Raw genomic sequence first — 21,685 nt, forward strand, 5'->3', positions numbered from 1 at the left:
CTGCGATTTTAACAGAATAGAAGAAAGACTATCAATAACTGAAAAACAATGATAAAATGTCTCGACTTTGACAAGTGGATTAATATTTAACCATTAATTTTATTATTTGCATACACCATATGAGCAAAAACTTATATAACTGAATTATCATATGATAAAAAAGGAAAGTTTAAAAAAATTGAAAACATCTTTTGAAAACTTTTATATCTCTGATTTGCTTATTTGTCTGTATCTATATAATATAATATATTTTATGACAAATTTTACGTAATAATTGATTTGAAATTATAATTATTCCATACCTCACTTTACACGAACTTTACTAAATTGTTTAAAAAATAATTTACTTCTTCGATATAAATATAAAATTAGGAATATAGTGAATTACTATAATGTAACAATCTCAAAATACATTACAAAATGACTACATAATATATAATAAAACTTTAAATGCTCATTGATACTTAGAACCAAATCAATCTATAATTTGCAATTTTATTACTTTATAATGAAATAATAATTTCTTTAATTTTATATATATGTATTTTTAGAGAAATTTGTTGTTTGAGAAATTAGTTTTTTGTAAAATGTATTGAATAAATTACATGTGTATTTCATATAATAAACCGTGTTACATATAAAAACACGTACTTAGCTTGTACTATAGATTTGGCAACGTGACCTGCTTTAAAGTCATGAAACAAAACGATCTACACAAGTAGGTTGAACAGAAATAAATAATATGAATTTAAGAATTTAGTTACGTTCAATGAACTGTAAATTTGGAAAATAAGAAAGAATCAGCAGCAAAGTAATTATTATTAAATGGTTATTTTTCGTCTCATATCGTTCTCAAATCGATAAGCGTAGAATATCTACTACTAAAACAGTCCATTACTTTTTTGTATCTGAAGAAATATCGGTTACATAGCCTTACTCGTAATTATACTAAATTGATAATGAAAGAACCACACGCAGGTATGTCAATTTAATACTTAAATATTACTATAATAATCATTTTTATTTTCTGTATATCTTTATTCATCAATTTTCAGAAAGGAAAGAAAGATAAATAGAAGAGGATTATATACGTGGAATAGGGAATAAGCATGAGATATGCATGTAATTATTTTACACTCTAATAGAAATTAAATAATTTTTTTTAGTATTACGATTACATTGTTTCAGACAATAATTAATTTCTTATATACAATGTATACAAAAAAAATTATATTATTTTTGACTATACTATGTTTGAGTCTTAATTTTATTAATAAAGAATTAATTAATTCTCTGATCAATTATTATAAACTTTTATTCAACTAACTTAATTTTTACATTTTCTATTAAAATTACATAACAAATAAAGTTTTTTTATCAAATAATATTATAATAATTAAATTGATAAATGAATAAATATAATTAATATAAATTATATTTATATGAGAAATTTATCAAAAATGATGTTTTTATGATAAATAAAATCAAAACATTTTTAATTTAAATAAATTCAAGTATTGAGAGTATTGGAAAAATTCAGAATTGTAAATGAAATTATAAAAAAAAATAACCAAAAATTTATGTTTTAAATCTTTTCATTTAGTTTTAATAGTTTTTTTTATTATTAGTTGATACAGATATTTTATTGGAGTTTTTAGAAATAGCTATACACAATATTTTGTATTATAGAAACTTATATCCCAAAGAAGCCTATATAAAGATACAAATTTATGGAATATATGTATATATTTCTCAACATCCTGAATTAAATAATTATATTAAAAATACATTAATATGTGTAAAAGAACTAGTTCAAGAAAACAAAAACCATTTAAATTCAATAAATTTGTTATATGTAAATGAATTGAATATACCAATAGAAAAATTTGTTTTTTATTTTAATCAATTAGAAATCAGTCCATCAAAGTAAGTTGATTATAAAACATATTAATTATAATGAATTTTTAAATTAAAAATCTCTTTTTATTTTAGAACAGATCCATGTTTTAAAAGGCCAGAAGAGGTATTAAAAAATTTATGTTTAAATTTATCAATGTTAGAAATCTGTTTAAAACCACTTCCAATAAATTCTTCATTTTATATTAATATTATTACAAATTGTATAACACATTTAGTTATAGCAGAAAATTCAAAATCTTATAACTTCCCATGGACAATTGACTATGACTTTAAAAAAATGGAAAGTGGTCTATTATTACCAATAAATAATTTTAAAGTAGACTGTTTTGAGTTACAATTAGTTGTTATTGAAAATTAAAATTAAAAAGAATGATATTCCATTCTATGTATAATCGATATTTTTACAATATTTATATATGTATAATATTAATATAAATATTATGTTTATATAAAATATATTATTTATTACTATTATTTATTATAAGCAATTAAATTAACTTTGTATAGATAATTATTATTAATATTAAGGATAAATCATGTTCAGCGATTAAACAGTGATTTGAATCATTTTAAAATTATGACAAACACAGAAGAAACTACTATAGCAACAGTACTGTCCAATAAATCAAATATTAGGTTATTAATTTTATTAAATGTAATAATGGAGCGTATTATTTCCTTATATTATTTTAAAAAGATTAATTTTCCAGTGAACCAGTATTAGATTTTTCGAATATATCAAAAAAACTTACAAATGGATTATTATCTATTTACCAAAAGCCTTTTGAAAACACTAAAAATGAACTTGCAGGTTTAATGTAAGATTTCAAGATGTTATAAATTATAATTTATAAATATTAAAAATAAGTCTGATTTTATCTGCAGATCGAAACAAGTTATATGCATTACTCAAATGCAATCAGAAAATAAAAAATTATGTGACATACAAGAAGATATAGAACTGAATAATTTGGTTTGTTAGCAATTGTAGATATTTATTTTATTTAAGCTTATATTATATTTGTAATTCAAATTATTTATTATAATAATATAGTTTTCAACAATGGAAACCTATAAAAAAAAATTACTAAATATTAAAAAAGAAATCTTAGTAATTCATAAAAAAACATTGAAACTTAAAGTAAGTAATAGTAGCATATATATATTAAATTTTATTAATATTAAGTATGATTTTTTTTAGAAAAAAACCTTTCAATTTCAACAAAAAAAACAGCAAAAATGAAAAATGAAGAGGTCTTCAATTTTTGAAATAAAATACATAATACATTAATAAAATATTTAAATCAGTTTATAATAAAATTTATAGATAATAAAATAATAATAATATAATAGTTACATACAAAATTGTCTATATTGTGAATATTATATTGTTACATTTTACACCTGTTTCTTTAAGTGTAATGTATTTAATAAAATTTAAGTACAATTTAACCCCAGATAATTTCCCATTTATTTCCAATTGAGCATTTTATTTCATTACCACATAACACATTGAATGTTGTATTAGTAGGAAAACCAAGGATTTCTCTATCTTCCTGAATTCGAAATGAAAAGGTTGATTCATGTGTACCTACAAAATATCTATAAAAAATAAATAAAAAAGAAAAATATATAATGAAATATTAGTTTATATTGTATAACTATTACAGTACCTTGCATGTGAACATATTATTTGATCAATAATGGCAATCCCTCCATCTTTAAATTTATTTTTCACAAATTGGGTTGGAATATAACGAAATACAGAATAATCTTTAAGCTTTTCCTTCAGATCAATGTATTCTAAAATAAAACAATATTATTCAACATTATTCTTTATATCAAATTAAAAATACTTTTAACCTTGGTTATTTGTATCAGTTGCTATATAAACAATTTTTAAATCTAATAATTTTAAAAATGCTTTTATTTGAAAAGCTGCATATTCAATAGTTGGTGATGATGCTGCATGACCAATCAAAAAATCTTGTCTTCTCAGATGAATAGATAAATATGGACCACCAATTGCATTTCTCTTTTTCTATTTAAATATTACAATACAACATAATAAAAATTACAAAAATGATTAATCAATTTTTAGCTTATTCTTATTCATATGTTTATTAAAACTAATAAAACATGTACTTTACATAAAAATTCTATATTGAATAAATTTCCAAAAACTACTACGAATAGAATGAAAAATAATAAGTTTAACAAAATTAAATAATGTAAAATTATTTATTACTTTATATGCTTTATATTTTCAATATACCTTATCTAATCTCCAGTCTTTTAGTTTTATTGTTCTGTCATCCATATCATTAGAATTTAAATATTTTAATCTAAAGTCATTACTAATTTGATGTAATTCTGTGTTGTATCGCATACTACGTCTTGCATTCCAATAATCTACAGAACCATAATTATAATGTAATGGAATTTCCATATGATCAAACATAATACTTCTATATTATAAATTGAAAAAATAAATAGTAATTTTTAAGTAATTAAGAAAGATAATGGTGTTAAAAAACTATTACCTATATAATAATGGTTGTAGATTTTTTTTTAAATTAATTGTAGTTCCATGAAAAGTTATACATTTAACTTCTCTTGCAGTTACATTTGTATAACCCCAAAAAGAACCAGTATATTGTTTATAACTATTTTTTTTATAAGGAATTGTGGTGTTCAAACAATCACTAAAAATATTCTTATCTTCAAAATTACCAATTCTAAACATCTCTTCATCATTTTTTAAAAAATATAAAACATCAATTATGGTTTCTTCATTTTCTGATGGAATTTCTAAATATAAATATTAAGTTATAAAAAATATTATGTAGGTATTCATTTTGAAAAATTAAAAATATTAAAAATATATTTATCAAAATCCATTTTTAATTTACCAGTAAGACATTATATATTATAATTTATCTTTAAGTATACCTTTAATAAATTCAAATAATTCTATTACTGGTAAATACTTTTTCAAACTCTCCATATCAAAAAATGTTTGCCATGGTATTTGTTGTTGAGATCCTAGGTCTACACTTTGCCAATGATATAAATTTCCTGTAAATTTAATATTTTATAAATATAAATGTATTTGTAGTTTACTTAAATAGATACAATAGTAACAAAATAATTTATAATTTTAATTCTTTAAAATTACAAGTAATATTTCATTTACCCCATGGAGGCAATACTACATTCCATTGAAATATTTTATCATCTTTTATAAGTTGTTTTAAAAATGTTGCAACTCGAATATAAACATCTCTTCTCAAGTTAAATCCTTCAGGTGGGTTAACATCATAAAGAAAATATCTAAATGCAAAATAAAATTTTATTACTAGTAATACTAAAAAATAAATATAACTAACCGTTTATTTGAAAGATAAGATTGGCGGCTTGTACACTTTTCATTTATCTTTTCTTTTTGACAATATAATATGTCATTGGCGATCGATTTTATAATAAAAAAATATATAATCAAAATATAAGTTACAAATTTAATAAACATATTTATTAGCACTTATAAATATTATATTATATTGTATTAGATATCGATCAAATTACAAGAAATGAATTATGTAATAATATAGATGATGTTCTGCTTGAATTTAAGCAAAACTTTTACGTCGATAAATTTAACATAGCAATTACAAAAATTGATATTGATTTTGTTTATTGAAGACTGAAAATTACTCACAAAGTAATTTAATTTATGTTATAAATTAATAAAAAAATACTTAAAATTTTGTAGACAGTTAGATTATCTAAAAATGTTGAATTTATTATAAATTTAATTTTATAAATGAAACCAATTACAAAAAATTTAGGACGCATGCGTATTACTTTTTATACTAAAGACAATTTATTTAAATTATTTTGCTTTTATCTAAATGCAGTACTTTACTATTTGACTATTCTAATCTATATAATTTATAATAAATATTTATACTATGATTGATTAATTACAAAACATTAATTTTGTGCTATATGTTTAAAAATACTAGAATGTACAGAAATATAAGATCTATTTTTCGATATTTAATCAACTCGTTAGAATTTTATAATTTAATTTGCGGAATAATAAGAAAGTACAGATACAAAAATGATCGATCATAATTAAGAAATTGAACATTTCTGTTACGGATTAAAAACTTGAAAGTTGAAAGTGGGAGAGGTATGAATGCGTGATTCAGTTATTTAAATAAAATACTAGCAACGAGCGTTCTAGGCTATGCCCTGTTGACGTCACGACCAAAATCGTCACGGTAACAAACATCAGCGTTTGAGAAATAGTGCGATAATATTTAAGGGCAGCAGTTCAGTTTGTCTCAGTTTATTAACTATTACACAATAATTATAAAACGCACTATATATTTTCGACCACATCTACAGAAACCACAGTTTAATAATATATAATTAATAATCAATTAAGTAATAATCTACGAAAGAAATAGTGACATTTATTCTAAAATTATTAATAACGTATTAGTGACTATAAAACAATAGTGAAACATAAAATATATTGAAGCAACTCATACACAAGACCGACGTAATAAAGGCACAATATCAACCATACCACTATTGAAAGATATTATAGATAAGACCGACGTATCATAGGCGTGGCACTAAACCATAACACATATGTCAACAATTTAATGTATGTTAAGGTAGCATTTACTAATTATACAACAAATGAGGAAATACATTCATAATACGTAACAATAAAGAAAACTTTATATTTAATCTATTATATCATTTTATATACTTCATAATTAATTATATATTATTATATTTTTTTAATAAAAGAAACAACGATAAACAATTAAAAGTAGTCTTGAATAATTGCACTGTCCCTTCACTTGCCAGCAACACCTCCACTCAACATCTAAAGCAGGTTTTTAGTCTGATCCCAGAAAATTTCAAAATCATAGAATATAAAATAGAACAATGTAATTTGTAATTTTATTTATGTTTTATTCTATTCGACAAAACAATTTTTCCAAAATACACATATTTATAATTTATAATAAAAAAGAAACACCTTTTTCTTAAATTAAACAAAATATTATGTTGAATCTTTTCTTTGTTCGTTTATCTTAAAGAATGGTAATACTTCACCACTATTTCATCAAATAAATTTATACATAAATTTTTAATGCATGTGTTCTTACTGGTAGTTTCGTTTTACAAAATGATTAACTGATCGCAAATTGTTATTTACCTTATTCGGTCCAACGTTTCTTACAATTATTTAAATCATTTAAATTTTACTTAATTCTTAGCAGCATAATAATATACATAATTAGACTTTGTACTTATTTCCCAAGATCCTACTCATTAATTTACTATTTATTCATATAAATAGATAAATATATATATATATATATATATATATATATATATTCTTATATACGTTCTTTCATTAATCATTCTCTCTTATTAATATATATATAACTAAATAACTAAAGTACTATATAACTACAGTACTTAAATTAAAAAATTTGTTTGAAGTGAACATTTTATGTACAAATAAATTAAACTTTACTTCATATTATAAATTTATTGTAGTAATTATTTCAATTTAGGTTGTTTCACAAAATTAATAGTAATAGAATTAAAATGAATAACAAGTACTAGTAGATGTAATATCAAATAAACTACCAAAAAAATTGAACATATTTTGATCGATTTTATTCTACGTGTGCCCAGTATATTTTCACAACGTTTTTATAAAAATAAACGGTATAATTTCATTAGATTTTTTGGGGTAAAGTATAATTTTATATATAATGGAATTAAGTATAAAATTTTATATTTAGTTTTTTTCATATTTAATATAGTATTTCATATATTCTTTTTGAAAAAATAAAATTAATATATTACAATTTTTAAAGATCGTTAAGAATGCCTAAGAAAAGTAATGTTAATATAAAATAGATATTGATAAAAAAGAATATATTAAATATTATTATGATGAAATATTAGATAAATATATAAATTCAAAGGTTAAAATGATTATCTATAGTTTGTTTAAGTTGAATTAAATTCCAAATATCATACTTTCATAAAGCTTTCACAGTTTTTTAAGATTTTTTGAGTCAAATAAATACATCGATATCTTTGTTCTATTATTAAAAATTCTCCCGTTTAATTAATTTTATTCTAAGAATCTTATAATTCCTAAATATTATTCTTAAATATTAATATAATTTCCTACTGTGACGTAACTTTTAGTTTCAAGTTTGTATATATATTTCTTAAGAATATAATTTTTAAGAAATTAAAGTATTTCTTAACAGCAAGAACTTATCGTGGTGAATTTTTATTATAAATTTTTATTAAAATTTATTTTATTGTAACTATTAGTATGGCGAAATTTTAATAAAGAATAATCAATGGTGATGATTTCTGTTGCTTAAATAATTCACGTCATATTCAAAATAAAAAATATAAGATTTAATAATTATTAAAAAATGTTAGTTAAGTACAAAATAAAAATAAAATTAAAAAATAAAAGATTCAATATAATTTTATAAATTACAGTAATATTAACATTTAAAAATAAAAATTTTTATTTTATGTAAACAAACTATTAAGTTGCATTTATAATATGTATTAGTGATGAAACTGACTATTGATTTTTCATATAAATAAAGTATATTTTAAATACTGATTTTACATAATTATCCCACAAATTAATTAACGTTTTTTAACTAAAATTTATTTAAAAGAATAAGTTATTTCCTTTGTTTAATTTATTTATTCATTATTAGTAATAATATTAATTATAATATCAATTAAAGTTATTGATATTTGAAAAAATTTAATTTCTCTTTCATATATATGATTAGTCAAGTTTATTTTAAACTATTTTATCAATAATATATTTTAATTGTTCTTTAATATGTTATTTAGACTTGAATTTATTTATTAATAATAATATTATTATAGAATAGAAACATTACATTTTCTTACTTATAATATGTATTTGTGGAATATGTGAAATAATACAGTATCCTTACAGTCAAAAAGGAATGTGAGATTTTTATAATATTAATATTTATATTAACTGATTTTTATTTTAATATACATTAGAAGTAACTCTTTAATAATAAATTTTCAATTTTTAAAATAAATTAATTATCTTCAGAAGTAAGCTAATATCATGCACATTTTTATTTATTAAAATTTATGATTAAAAGTATTAAAATTATTATTAAAGTATTTTGTTTTAATTTATTGTAATTTTTATCAATAGATAGATGAGATTAAAATGTCAACTTTAACCAAAACAGACATAGTGGAAACAAATATAAATGATGAGTATTACTTAAAATTATCTTCAGATCCTGTAAAATTTGAACCTGTGAATGATATCACAGATGTTTTTTTTGATGATTTTAAACAACAAGTATGTTTATATTATTTATTTTGTATTTATTAGTTACATGGTTTTATTTATCTGTAATAATAATTTAAAATTGTTTCATCAATATTTAATATTTGTATATTTTTTTATTCTTGAAAATAATTTGTAGGTATTTGCTATTAGATCTGGAGGTGTTACAGGCGTAATTGTTAAGGGTCTGGAAGATAATATTAACTTTAGAATGGATGACAAGGGTCCAGTAATTTCTATTAAATTTTCTCCTGATATGAATATTCTTGCAATTCAACGTAGTGTAACATCTGTTGAATTTATAAATTATAGTTCAGTTAATGCATTAGATAGTATTCAATATTCTCAATCATGTAAAGGAAAAAATGCCACTATCCTTGGGTTTGTTTGGACACATGCTAATGAAATTTTATTTGTCACTGATCATGGTGTTGAACATTTTCAAGTAACGTATAATTTTATTTATTTATATAAAAATATAAATTCATAAATTCTAAAATATTTTGTTTTCATCTTTTAAATTGAATAAATGTAACATTCAATTTAAATATATTAAATTTTACAACTCCATATACATTGACTTATTTTTATTAGAATTTATCATATTTATAATGTTTATTATTTAAAAATCATAATATTAAAATCATAATTATCTAATTGACTCAAAAATATTATTAATGCAAAAATTAAACTGTTAAGTACAATTTAATTTTGTTTAAGATTTAAAGAACATTGTTAAACATATTTTAATTTTTAATGAAAATATAGAAAGAAAACACTGGTTTAAAAAATATAAAATAAATGATTAAATTATAATATTAAATTAGAAAATGTATGTTATAAAAGTAATAACAGCATTTATTAAATTGTAATCAAATTAGTATTTTTTAAAATTTTAATTCTCTTTTTAGATTATTCCAGATAAGCGATTTGTTAAATCACTGAAATCTTTAAATATAGCTGTCCATTGGTTTATATTTTGCCCTCAAAGTTTTTTGATGTTACTTTCTTCTGGACATATGGGAAATCAAATGCAAGCATTATATGTTACTCCTGGAAATCTACATAAAATTACAAAGTTTGAAAGTAAATTTTTTAAGTTTGTTTTTCTTATAGTTAAGCATTTTTCTTAATTTTTTTGTGAAATAATTAAAAGGATGTGTTTATAGTAGAGACAATTACAACAAAACCAGGAAAGCTTGCAGTTTCAGAAAGAGATGTAGCACTTGCTGTTTTATATGGAATACCTTGCATAATAGTAGTTCGCCATCAGCCCAGTGATAGTATTCGTTCTGTTGGTTTAACATTCCTTTATATATACACAATTCACAAGTTAGTTTATTATTGTATTTTATAGTAAAATTAAATATTATTAAATAATTTTCTGCATTGGCACATATTATCATAAATATAAGTATCTAGTCTTATTTTCTAATTATAAAATAATTTTAATTATAATTCAATATTAGCTTAAATTATTAAATAATTCAGTTACAATAATTTAACTTCTGTATGGAAAAATTGATTACAAAAACAAAGAATCTTGGATCAATGTTTGGCTTTTTATAATCATTTTTTTGTCATTTAAATTTCTTCATTTTATTTAGTAATTATTAGCATATTAATATATATGATGTGCCACTATTTATTTTAAAATTATTATAATTAATAATTATATTTTACCTCATAACTATACTTAATAATAAAACAAAAATCAATGAGCATTTAAGTATTTTTATTATTTAATAAATCAACTATTTTAGAATGATGACTGTTAAAAAAAGTCATATAATTAAACTTGACATGAATGGTCGATTTGCAATTAATGTTGTAGATAATCTCATAATTGTTCACCATCAAGCTTCGAAAGTAAGTATTAATATCTTAATATAACAATATTTACATTTAAAGAAAGATTATTTATTAAAATAATAGTTGTAAAGTGGTATTATCAATTTATTATTATGAAATAATTATTCAATGAATATTTAAGAAAATACGTATAATTTAAAAACTGATATATAAAATAACTTAATTTCTTAATATAGACATCAATGGTATTTGATGTTATGTTACCTGGTGTAAGTGATGGAACTGTAATTCATCATACTAGTGTTGCTCCACCAAAATCAATTAAACCATATAGTTTAAGAGTTCCTGGTCTCAATATATCAGAATATGTCAATCAATCGTATCAACTATGTATCCTTTTTATAAAGTATTGTATTTAATAAATACTTATTTTGAATTAATTCAACTGTTTTCAAATAAATATACTTCTTAATACAAATTAGACTCACCTAATTGGGTCGTTTTTCAACCAAATATTGTGATTGATGCTAAATTAGGTTGCCTGTGGTACGTTCATAACAATAAAGTGATAAATATATGTATTTGATTGAGCAATAGTAAATTTGAACTTCTAACATTATTTAATATTTATAAACTTATTTTTAATGATTCAAATTGTTAATGGTTTAATAATTGAAAATGAATTTTTGATTTTCTAAATTAAAAAATAACAATTATAACACTACATAAAAGAATTAAATTGAACAAAGGTTTTTAAAAAACTACCAAATAAGTTATTTAATATAATTAAAAGTATACTTTTTTATTGCTATTATTACTGTTTTTATTTTGTAAATTATTTAAAATTAAACTTAGAATAATTTTTAACTTAGGTATATCGAATTGCAGTTGGATAAATTAGCAAAACTCATTACTAATAAAGTTCAATTAGTTCAATTTTTAATGCATCGAAAAAATTCGAAGCAAATTTTAATTCAATTTATAATGGATCTTATAATGCAAATGCCTACAACATTAGTTGATATACCTATAATTTTTGAACGATTAAATTCAGTGTATAGAAATCATTTAGAAAATGAAATCCAGAGTATAATGGGTACCCCATTGCAAAATAATACAAAAATAGTTCACTTTGTATCTAATAGTTTTAAATACAAAATATTTATTGATCAAAGTGATATATATAGTCACATTCTTTCCAAATTTTCTGAGGATAAAATTGATTCAAAAATGATTATCTGGATCCTTCTTGAGTATATCAGGTATGATTATTTATATTAAATATTTAATGTGTTTATTAATATTGGATATAAGTTTAATAAAATTAAAATAATATTTATGAAATTTCATTTTGTGTTTATGCATGAATGAGTAAGAACAAGTGTATTTTTGTATTATTGTATTATAAAAATACATATTGCAGTGTCTATTTAATACTGAAAATAAAATAGTAAAATATGTAGTAATACTGTTGTTAAATATGTATTTTTTATCTGGAAATTATACAGAGACAATGAATCATAAAAATCGCACCTCATGATGTAAATAAGAATTAGTTGTTGAAAAATGCCGAGGATAAAATGTTCTTTCATTTTAAATATCACAGAATTTAATTTCACTCCCATAATTAAAAACACAATAATCTTGTATTTTGTAATAATACGACTCAAGAAAGGACGCGAGTTTGTCTTTTTTTTAAGTCATTTTTTTTAAATACTTTCATTATACAATTTATATTAAAAAATTTTTAAAATCGATCTACAAAGAAACAGTTTACATTAAGATTTTTGTAATACTTATTAAATTATTACTTTTTAAATATTTGAAAAAATATATATGTGTATGAATGTTTATGTTGATATTTCATTAAATGTTAGGTAGCAAAATTGCTGAACAATTGTAATATTAGAAATAATAAAATAATTATACAGTCACTTCGAACTGATATTTTTAACAAAAATTGTAATGAAAATTTTCTTTAACTTTAGTAGAGGTTTATAGATACTTCATATTTATTTTTTAACTTATTTATTAATATTTTTAGATCTTTATCAGAGCACGGGATTCCAGTGCAACATTATATTTATGAGCTTGTAATAACAACATTAGTTCATAAGAAAGCATATTATCAACTACATCAATTGCTTCAATATCATGTTGTTTCCGATTCAAAACCTCTTGCTTGTCTACTTCTTTCATTGGAAAATTTATATCCAGCAGCTCATCAACTAGCTCTTGATATGCTGAAACGTCTGAATATCGCACATGAAGAAATTATTGAAGTTCTCCTATCAAAAGGGCATATTTTACCTGCTTTACGTTATATTCGAAGTATTCACAAAAGTGACGATGTATGCGCGCGGAAGTTTCTTGAAGCTGCAAAAGTGACAAATGATTGTATTTTATTTTATTCTGTTTATAAATTTTTTGAACAACGAAACTTGAAGCTACACAATACGACTGGTTTTGCTAAAAGCGAGAGATGTCAACCTTATGTGCAGCACTTTAAGAAATTATTTAGAACAAACACCTGATGCAAGTTTAATATAAATTCAGAAATACCTTTGATATAAATTAATTATGAACATTTTTATATATACAAATACGTTAAAATTAAGTATATATTTATAATTATTAAATTCTGCAAAACAACATGAACTATGTAAAATACTTTTCCACTATTTATACAAAACTACAAGTATTCATTAAAACTGTTATCTTTCAAATAATGGTATTGCCTATGTTAAAAATTGTTTAAAAATTTAAGTTCATTTCTTATTGTATAAATAGTAAGTTTATTAATGGAATGTTATCAATGCATTCATATTTATGTATATATTTGTATAATAAAGTTTAATTATTGAATAATTTATTTGTTTAAATTATAAATACTATTTAAGTCTGTCTAAAAATAGAGTACCAGGCTAGGAGGGCTAAATATCTACAGTTACGTGTAAACTCCCAGATGGTGGAAGGGAGGATTGCGGGCAAGTGGACAGGATAGTGCATGTATTCAATAATAAATAGATTTGGTATTTGTTTTAGTTTATTGCGATAATTGCATTAGTTGTATTATAATGATTTTTAGTTTATGCTTGAATACCTCGTTTCATGAGTTTTGTATGTGGGTTGCATATACAGGTAGAAGGGCGTAGCCTTCTGGTCCTCTATATGTAATGCGCGTGGTGGTGGTGTTATACACGTAGAACAAGGTCGTAAACCCCCGTGCTGCCTTGTGCAGTGGCACGTGGCAGTAGCTTGAATTTACCTTGGTATTGTCTTATTGCTTACGTTGAAGGCTCTGCAGGTGCGCTTTTGGTGACTAAGATGAAGTGATCTTAGTCTGCAGATATTGCTGCGTACTGTTTACTTGTTCCTTTTTCCTTGTCTTGCACTGCTGCGAGTGTATGATTTGATTTGCACTTATCTTGCACTTGTTATGAGTTGGATATGACTAGGCTTTGCTTCTTGATCGGACTTTACTGTGTATGTCTACATCCTTGTTATTTGGCGTTCCCTTGGAGAAGAAGCTTTGCCGGCTTCTTTCGTGAAAAGCGACTCTCGTGCGCCTTGCAGGTGTCTTTCTTGAAGGCATTCTCGGCCACCACGTGGTCCTTATGAATTTCCTGCTTCTTGGCGTTTTCAATCAGAGCGCCTCTTTTTGGGCGTCTCCAATCGAGTTGATCCTTTATTATTGGCGGCTCCAATCAGAGCGCTTCTTACTTGCATTCCCACCATGAGAGGGGGACTTCTTGGCACGTTCTCGCTTCACTATCCGAGCTATATGTAGCTGGGTTTGACAACAGCGTATGCGTGCAGTGTTGCCTTTAATATCCCTTTTTCGGATGTAAGACGAGGTGGTTTTTGCTTATATTTTTATGACTTGATTATGCCAGAAATATTATGACTTGTCGTTGATAGATGCTTTGTAGCGATGCCGTGTCAAATGTCTCGTAGCATTAGTTTTATGACGACTTTTTGCTGGACACGTGGACCTTTGTTCTTGCCAGATGTATTTATGAATTGTATTTTCTTTTGATATTCGACGTTTTGCTGAATTGTTTAGATTTAATTCATCTGAGGCGCGTTTGAATGTTTATTCCTCGAGTAGTCGAGAGTTCGCTTTTTTTACGGAATTCTTATCTCGAGTTTCCCAGATGTCTAATGAGCTGGGAGTTTCTACATTCTCGAATAAAGTCTTTTAATAATATACATTTAGTATTACAATAAATTTTGTATTACTTAACTTTAATGATACAATTGTTTTTTAAATAATAAAAAATTCTATTTAATTATTATAAATAAACTATAAAAATATATTTATGATGCTGTTTAGATAAATATGTTAATTTAGATAAATATATGTTCTAAGAAATATATTCATAGGTTTATACTTTGGTTTTACTATTTATTATCTTTTCAATATGAATTAATGAATTAATGAAGTTTTTATGAACTACTTTTATTATACTTCATATATATTTGTATATAAAAATTAACGTGTACAATTTTATGATATAATATATAATAAATAATATCAAATTTTTTTATTTACTCTATTAATATTGTTACGGATTGCAGCATTTTTAAGCGGAATAAAAGTGGGAGAGGTATGAGCGCACGAACATTTGTTTTGTAAACAAATGGCTAACGGACTCGAAGAATGCTTCTAACGTAAAAACTCGAATATACGACTATAATTCCGAAAAGTAATAACAAATGAACCCTACAAGGCTATACCCTGTTGACGTCACGACAAATATCGGCATAGCAACAGCCACCAATGCGCTATCGGCGCAGCAAGTCGGTACGAGAATATTTAAGGAGCTGCACTTGACGCTCTCATCCTCTTACTAGTTTAATCAAACAGTCATCAAGATCGGATCGCCATCCTACAAGTTAACACCACTTACACAGAAATCACCTCGAATACACACAGATTGTCTCCAACTAACACGTAAGGTATACACATTCAGTTTACTACCAGCACACAGATCGACCTCACTACACGTAAGTCAAGCTATTACACACGTTCTTACGTGACATCAATGCACTGAGATTGACTCTACACGTAAGCTACAGTATTACACACGTTCTTACGTGCCATCAATACACTGAGATCGACTCCACACGTAAGCTACGCTATTACACACACCTTCTTACGAATCACTAATACACGGCTCTGTGAGTTAAGTAAGCAGCAATACCTAGACCACGGCATCATCATTGCCCTTCATTAGTGACGTCACACATCAACGCCACCATGGCGGCATCAATTCTCCTCAACAGTGACGTCATGCATCAGCGCCCCACTCAGGCCTCTCCAGCTTACCGGTAGCGGCAATCGGCGACGTCAACACTCCCCTTTCAAACCGTTACACTCTTCACGGCATTATTACCCTTCATCAGCGCATCTCCAGTAGGATAATTACGCGCAACATCAAGAATACACTTACAAGATTATTATCACTCATACTACTTGAAGAAACTCACACCTATTCATTGTATCATTCATTCAATCTCACCTCAATAGACCACTGATTATTTATATCATTATATTCAGTAAAAGGAAAACCAACTCATACAAAGGCAGTATTGAATTATTGCATTGTCCATTCCACTTGCCAACAAGCCTCCCTTCATCATCTCAGGGAAGCCTTTAGTCTGATCCTAGACAAATATTTATATAAAAAAGCAGTGTAAGAGTATTTCAGAATATTTACAATTGTGTTTGATGAAGTTTATGTATAGTTTTTTATACATAATTGCCTGTGGGATAATATGTGTTTATTAATAATACGTACACTAACAATTCTTGATTATTATAGATTTAAACACATGATCAATAAAAAAAAATATATTTACGCCATTTTTATTGATTTTATTCACTGTATTAGTGAAATATTCTTGATATTGAGCTAATTGGATATGAATAAATGAAAATTTCAAATAAATTCCGATCAAAATGTTTAGATCAAGTTTGAAATTAAATTATATATTTATGTATATTATATATATATAAATATATATTATCTATGTCACTATTTTTTTACTTAAAATATTTTGTCTTGTATTCTGATATACAGTGTTTTTTATAATTTATTTATTTTTAATTTTTTAAGAGCTGTGGGTTGTTTAAAATATTCAGAGTTTCAACCACTACCAGACCATACCCACCATTTGACTGGTGGCAAATGGGCATGAGTGAGAGGGTAATGCTTCAATTTAGTATCAACACAATTGGTTTTCGTGACATTTATTTTGAGTTTAAATTATAAATATGTAATTGCGATTCACTGTTGGTAGTGAGAATTGTTGAAATCGTACCGCTTCTTATTGATGAAAACGTAGGGCCTCGTCCAGATATGAAAGGGAAATCTAGTCAGTACGACTCTTCTTGATTCACTCAACTAACTGCGCTCCTTCGACGCGTGTACGTGTTTTCAATGTTTGGTTCCCCTTCGATTAAATTCACAGAAAGTCATTCAACATAAATCATGTTGAAAATCATTATTTTAATTCATTACTTTATTCAAGAATATAAGAGATAATTACTTCTAAAATCATACTGCTTATTGTATTAAATAATATATTTATTATATATTTAAAAATTGTTTTTAAAAGACTAGATATTTTCTTCTCTATTATAAATTTCTAAAAAAATTTATATTTGATATATATAAGTATTACACAACCCAGAGTAAATTAAAATTAAAAAACAATTATTATATAATAGTAACATAACATTTGTTATAAATATGAGCTTAAATAATAAAATTTGAATAGTAAGTTTATAAATACAAGTTCTTATTTTAATATTGCTTTAGATATGGAAATTAAATATGTTTTTTATATATATGAATTATTTTACTGTATTTATAATAAATCGTTGATCATTTTTAATTTATATTATTATTAAATAACTTATACAGATCAATTTACCAATTATATTATAAGTCACACTTCTTTTAAATAATAATTTATATTTAATAGAAGTACATTACTAGTATATTTTAAGATTGAAAATAAATGCTAAATATATTAATTAATTGGTAAACATTGAATGAAATTAATCTAATTGAAAATTGTTTATATTTAAATGGTCACACTCATTTATTAAATTAGGAAATTACAAAAAGTGTACTTGAAAGCTTAAGAATATGAGTTGCGGAATGTAGTATTTAATATAAAAACGTATGTGTTACGGATTGCAGCATTTACGCCGTAAACAAAGTGGGAGAGGTAAAGACACCTGCTTAGGTCAAAATATTGCGCGCCAAGTCGTAAACACGATTCTCCGAAGTCGGGAAACTCCAATACTCAATTAGTCAATTTTACATTACAATTCCGACTAACAAGGGCCGACGAACTCTCCAAGGCTAGATTCTAGTGACGTCACCGGCATAACAAGAGCAATCTAGAATTCACTGGAATCGCAAGCCTGTACAATAATATTTAAGGAGACGCGCTTGATGCTCTCGTCCTCTTACTAGTTCAATCAAGCAGTCATCAAGATCGAATCGCCATTCTACAAGTTAACTCCACGTACATAGAATTTATATCCAACACACACAAAGAGTTTCGAAGACACGTAAGCTACGCTATTACACACGTTCTTGCGTGCCATCAATTCAACTGAGATCGACTCCAACACACGTAAGCTACGCTGTTACACACGTTCTTACGGATCACCAACACACGAAACAAGTAAGCAGCATATCAAGATAACCGCATCATTGCCAAAAAGAGTGACGTCACAGTATCTCTTAATACAATATCGTTACGACAAGTAACGAAACCCAACATCAAGTCCTCACCACACCTACCTATAGCACAATTGTCAATATTCGGCTGGGTGGTCATTGGACCAGCTGGTAACTGCACTTGCACTGCCACATCACTGACTATAACCACGGAAGAGCTGGAAGATAGCCTGCAAAACCTACTATTACGATTTTGGATAATAGAAGAAATACCAAGGGAACCAAGCGGTCAACTCAATCCAGATCAACAGCAGCGTGAACAGTATTACACAGCAAACCAAGCACGAGTAAGCACTGGAAGGTACAAGGTCAAACTCCCCCTCTCAGAATCCCCTGAAACACTTGGCGACTCATACTACGTGGCCCATCAATGCCTGGTACGCCTACAAAAACGATTCACAAGGGACCACAATTATCGCACGCTATATGTTCAATTCATGACAGAATACGAGAACATGAATCATATGCGAAGACTACCAGCAAACTACCATTCGAACAAGAGGGCGTACTATCTGCCGCACCATGGCGTACTAAAACCGGACAGTTCTACGACTAAGCTAAGAGTCGTCTTCAACGGATCAAGCCCATCCTCAACTGGATGATCATTGAATGACATAATGCACACCGGCGCAAACCTAAATCCAGATATAGTAGATGTATTAATTTGGATCTGCAAACACAGGTACTTATTCTCGACAGACATCACAAAGATGTACCGACAGATATTGGTCCACCAAGACGACTGGGATCTACAGCGAATCCTGTGGATAGACGAACTGGGCAACGAGGTCATTTATCAATTAACCACTGTCACATATGGGACCAGAGCGGCCACATTTCTACCTGTACGAACACTCCTTCAACTCATACAGGACGAAGGAGACAACTATCCACTTGCTGTAACCCCTATCAAATACGGAAGATACGTGGATGACATCTTTGGCGGTGCAGACAATCCGAATCAACTAGTGGAGACAGCAACACAATTAAGGGACCTTTGCATGGCGGGCGGATTCGCGTTAGCAAAATGGCACTCCACCAACGAAGAAGTAATAACCGCCATCCAGGCACCGCCGAATCCGGAACAGTCTGTCAACCTGACCGAAGATGCCACCAAAATTCTAGGACTACAATGGAGGCCACACGAAGACGTTTTCACATTTTCAAACATCATTGACTCCCCAAGCAACCACCGCTTTAAAGGGCACCATTCTCTCTGACATTGAACAATTGTTTGACCCATTGGGGTTCGCATCGCCCGTAATAATACGAGCCAAATTACTACTCCAAGAACTATGCTCCACTCAGTTGGATGGGATGATCCACTCCCAGCTCAAGTTGTCAATCGATGGCACACCATCAGAAGAGAATTACAAACACTAAACGAATTAACCATACCTCGGTGGTTCAAAACAAGGGAAACATCCAACATAGAACTATATGGATTCGCGGACGCGTCGCAACTAGCAATGGCTGCCGTCATCTACATGGCAATATACAATGAAGACAATGAATCTACTGTAACATTCATATGCTCAAAAACAAGGGTAGCACCACTAAAGAAACTAACAATACCTAAGCTAGAATTAACTGCCGCATTACTACTATCAAAGCTCACCACACGCATCAAAACCTCACTAAATGTAAGGATAAGGGTAACACATCTATAGACAGACTCACGAGTAACCCTGACCTGGATCAAGGCTCACCCATCAAGATGGAAGGAATTTGTGTGCAACAGAGTCACACAAATTCAAGAACTCACAGCAGAAGCACAATGGAGGTATGTGCCCGGAACTTCAAATCCAGCCGACTGTGCATCCAGAGGACTCACCACCCAACAACTCAAAACACACCCTTTATGGTGGACTGGTCTCCCATGGACACTAACTCCAAACTCGTGGCCAACCCAACCCATTGACAAAGAGGACCAATGCGACCAGGAAGCCCGTCCAAGTATCTTATTAATCGTCACTATCAAAACGTCGGAATACGACTGGGACATTGTCTACAAGTACCCAACATTGACTAAGCTACTAAGAATAACTGCAACATGCATCAAATTCATCGCATACCTAAGGGAAAAACGCCCTCCTTCAAACCAACTCACACGTGACGAATTAAATCAGGCCAGAACACAGTGACCCAAAGGGCACACCTGGCCCAAGAATTTCAAACGATGCAAACAACAGGCCTGACCCTATCATACGCATTCCATCGACTCACCGCCTACATAGACGTACACGGAATCATAAGAGTTGGTGGACGACTAACGAATGCGGCAATATCAGAAAACAGAAAACACCCAGCCATCCTCCCGAAACAATCACAACTCACGAACCTCATAATCGAACAAGCACATCTGAGAACACTTCATGGAGGCACTCAAATTACACTGTAATATACCCGACAACATTACTGGATCATAGGAGGAAGATCAGCGGTAAAATCATACATCTTTCGATGCGTTACGTGTGCTAAACATAGAGGAGTCCTCGCTAGCCAACTAATGGGACAATTTCCCGCCTCAAGAGTAACGCCATCGCGACTATTCACATGTATGTAAAACAGTATGTATGTAGACAGTATGTAAAATATTTTTCGAAAATGACGAGGATCAAGCAAATCCAAATAACGTCAAAGAGGCATTAAAAGCAATGGAACTGCAGTGAGAAAGGAGTCTAATATTGAATCTAATGTGTGACACGGCATATCAATGTATTTATCGTGTTTTCATATATGATTTATATCAGTATATGTATGCAAGTAA

The 21,685-nt window shown here is 26.9% G+C and overlaps 5 protein-coding genes across 5 annotated transcripts; 4 read left to right on the top strand and 1 right to left on the bottom strand.

Annotated features, from left to right (window-relative positions):
* The first annotated feature begins 1,047 nt into the window (after nucleotides 1-1,047).
* PolZ2 (DNA polymerase zeta subunit 2) lies at nucleotides 1,048-2,278 on the top strand. Its single transcript, XM_011505014.1, has 3 exons — nucleotides 1,048-1,122; nucleotides 1,629-1,926; nucleotides 1,993-2,278. The coding sequence occupies exons 1-3, from the start codon at nucleotides 1,110-1,112 to the stop codon at nucleotides 2,276-2,278; spliced, it is 597 nt and encodes a 198-aa protein (XP_011503316.1). The 5' UTR covers nucleotides 1,048-1,109.
* Pldn (biogenesis of lysosomal organelles complex 1 subunit pallidin) lies at nucleotides 1,999-3,361 on the top strand. The gene is made up of 6 exons (XM_011505051.1): nucleotides 1,999-2,023; nucleotides 2,449-2,556; nucleotides 2,631-2,738; nucleotides 2,806-2,893; nucleotides 2,975-3,061; nucleotides 3,338-3,361. Exons 2-6 carry the CDS (start codon nucleotides 2,498-2,500, stop codon nucleotides 3,359-3,361), a joined length of 366 nt encoding a protein of 121 aa, XP_011503353.1. The 5' UTR covers nucleotides 1,999-2,023; nucleotides 2,449-2,497.
* On the bottom strand, nucleotides 3,288-5,404 carry O-fut2 (O-fucosyltransferase 2; the record flags this gene model as incomplete). Its single annotated transcript, XM_011505015.1, has 8 exons — nucleotides 3,288-3,522; nucleotides 3,594-3,723; nucleotides 3,784-3,961; nucleotides 4,196-4,388; nucleotides 4,464-4,731; nucleotides 4,873-4,998; nucleotides 5,117-5,253; nucleotides 5,310-5,404. Coding segments are annotated over 8 exons (1,281 nt in total), but the record flags the coding sequence as incomplete, so codon positions are not given.
* A 3,798-nt stretch (nucleotides 5,405-9,202) lies between these two features.
* Nucleotides 9,203-13,720, top strand: Bulli (regulator of MON1-CCZ1 complex protein bulli). Its single transcript, XM_011505016.1, has 9 exons — nucleotides 9,203-9,352; nucleotides 9,480-9,785; nucleotides 10,252-10,426; nucleotides 10,510-10,672; nucleotides 11,104-11,209; nucleotides 11,389-11,542; nucleotides 11,635-11,698; nucleotides 12,025-12,414; nucleotides 13,197-13,720. The coding sequence occupies exons 1-9, from the start codon at nucleotides 9,215-9,217 to the stop codon at nucleotides 13,684-13,686; spliced, it is 1,986 nt and encodes a 661-aa protein (XP_011503318.1). The 5' UTR covers nucleotides 9,203-9,214; the 3' UTR covers nucleotides 13,687-13,720.
* Nucleotides 13,721-17,346: 3,626 nt separating this feature from the next.
* LOC105366561 (uncharacterized) lies at nucleotides 17,347-19,517 on the top strand. Its single transcript, XM_011505052.1, has 2 exons — nucleotides 17,347-17,364; nucleotides 18,900-19,517. The coding sequence occupies exons 1-2, from the start codon at nucleotides 17,347-17,349 to the stop codon at nucleotides 19,515-19,517; spliced, it is 636 nt and encodes a 211-aa protein (XP_011503354.1).
* The last annotated feature ends 2,168 nt before the right edge of the window (nucleotides 19,518-21,685 follow it).

This window comes from Ceratosolen solmsi, unplaced genomic scaffold (genome assembly GCF_000503995.2).
Source record: "Ceratosolen solmsi marchali unplaced genomic scaffold, CerSol_1.0 scaffold49, whole genome shotgun sequence".
Taxonomy (NCBI): Eukaryota; Metazoa; Arthropoda; class Insecta; order Hymenoptera; family Agaonidae; genus Ceratosolen; species Ceratosolen solmsi.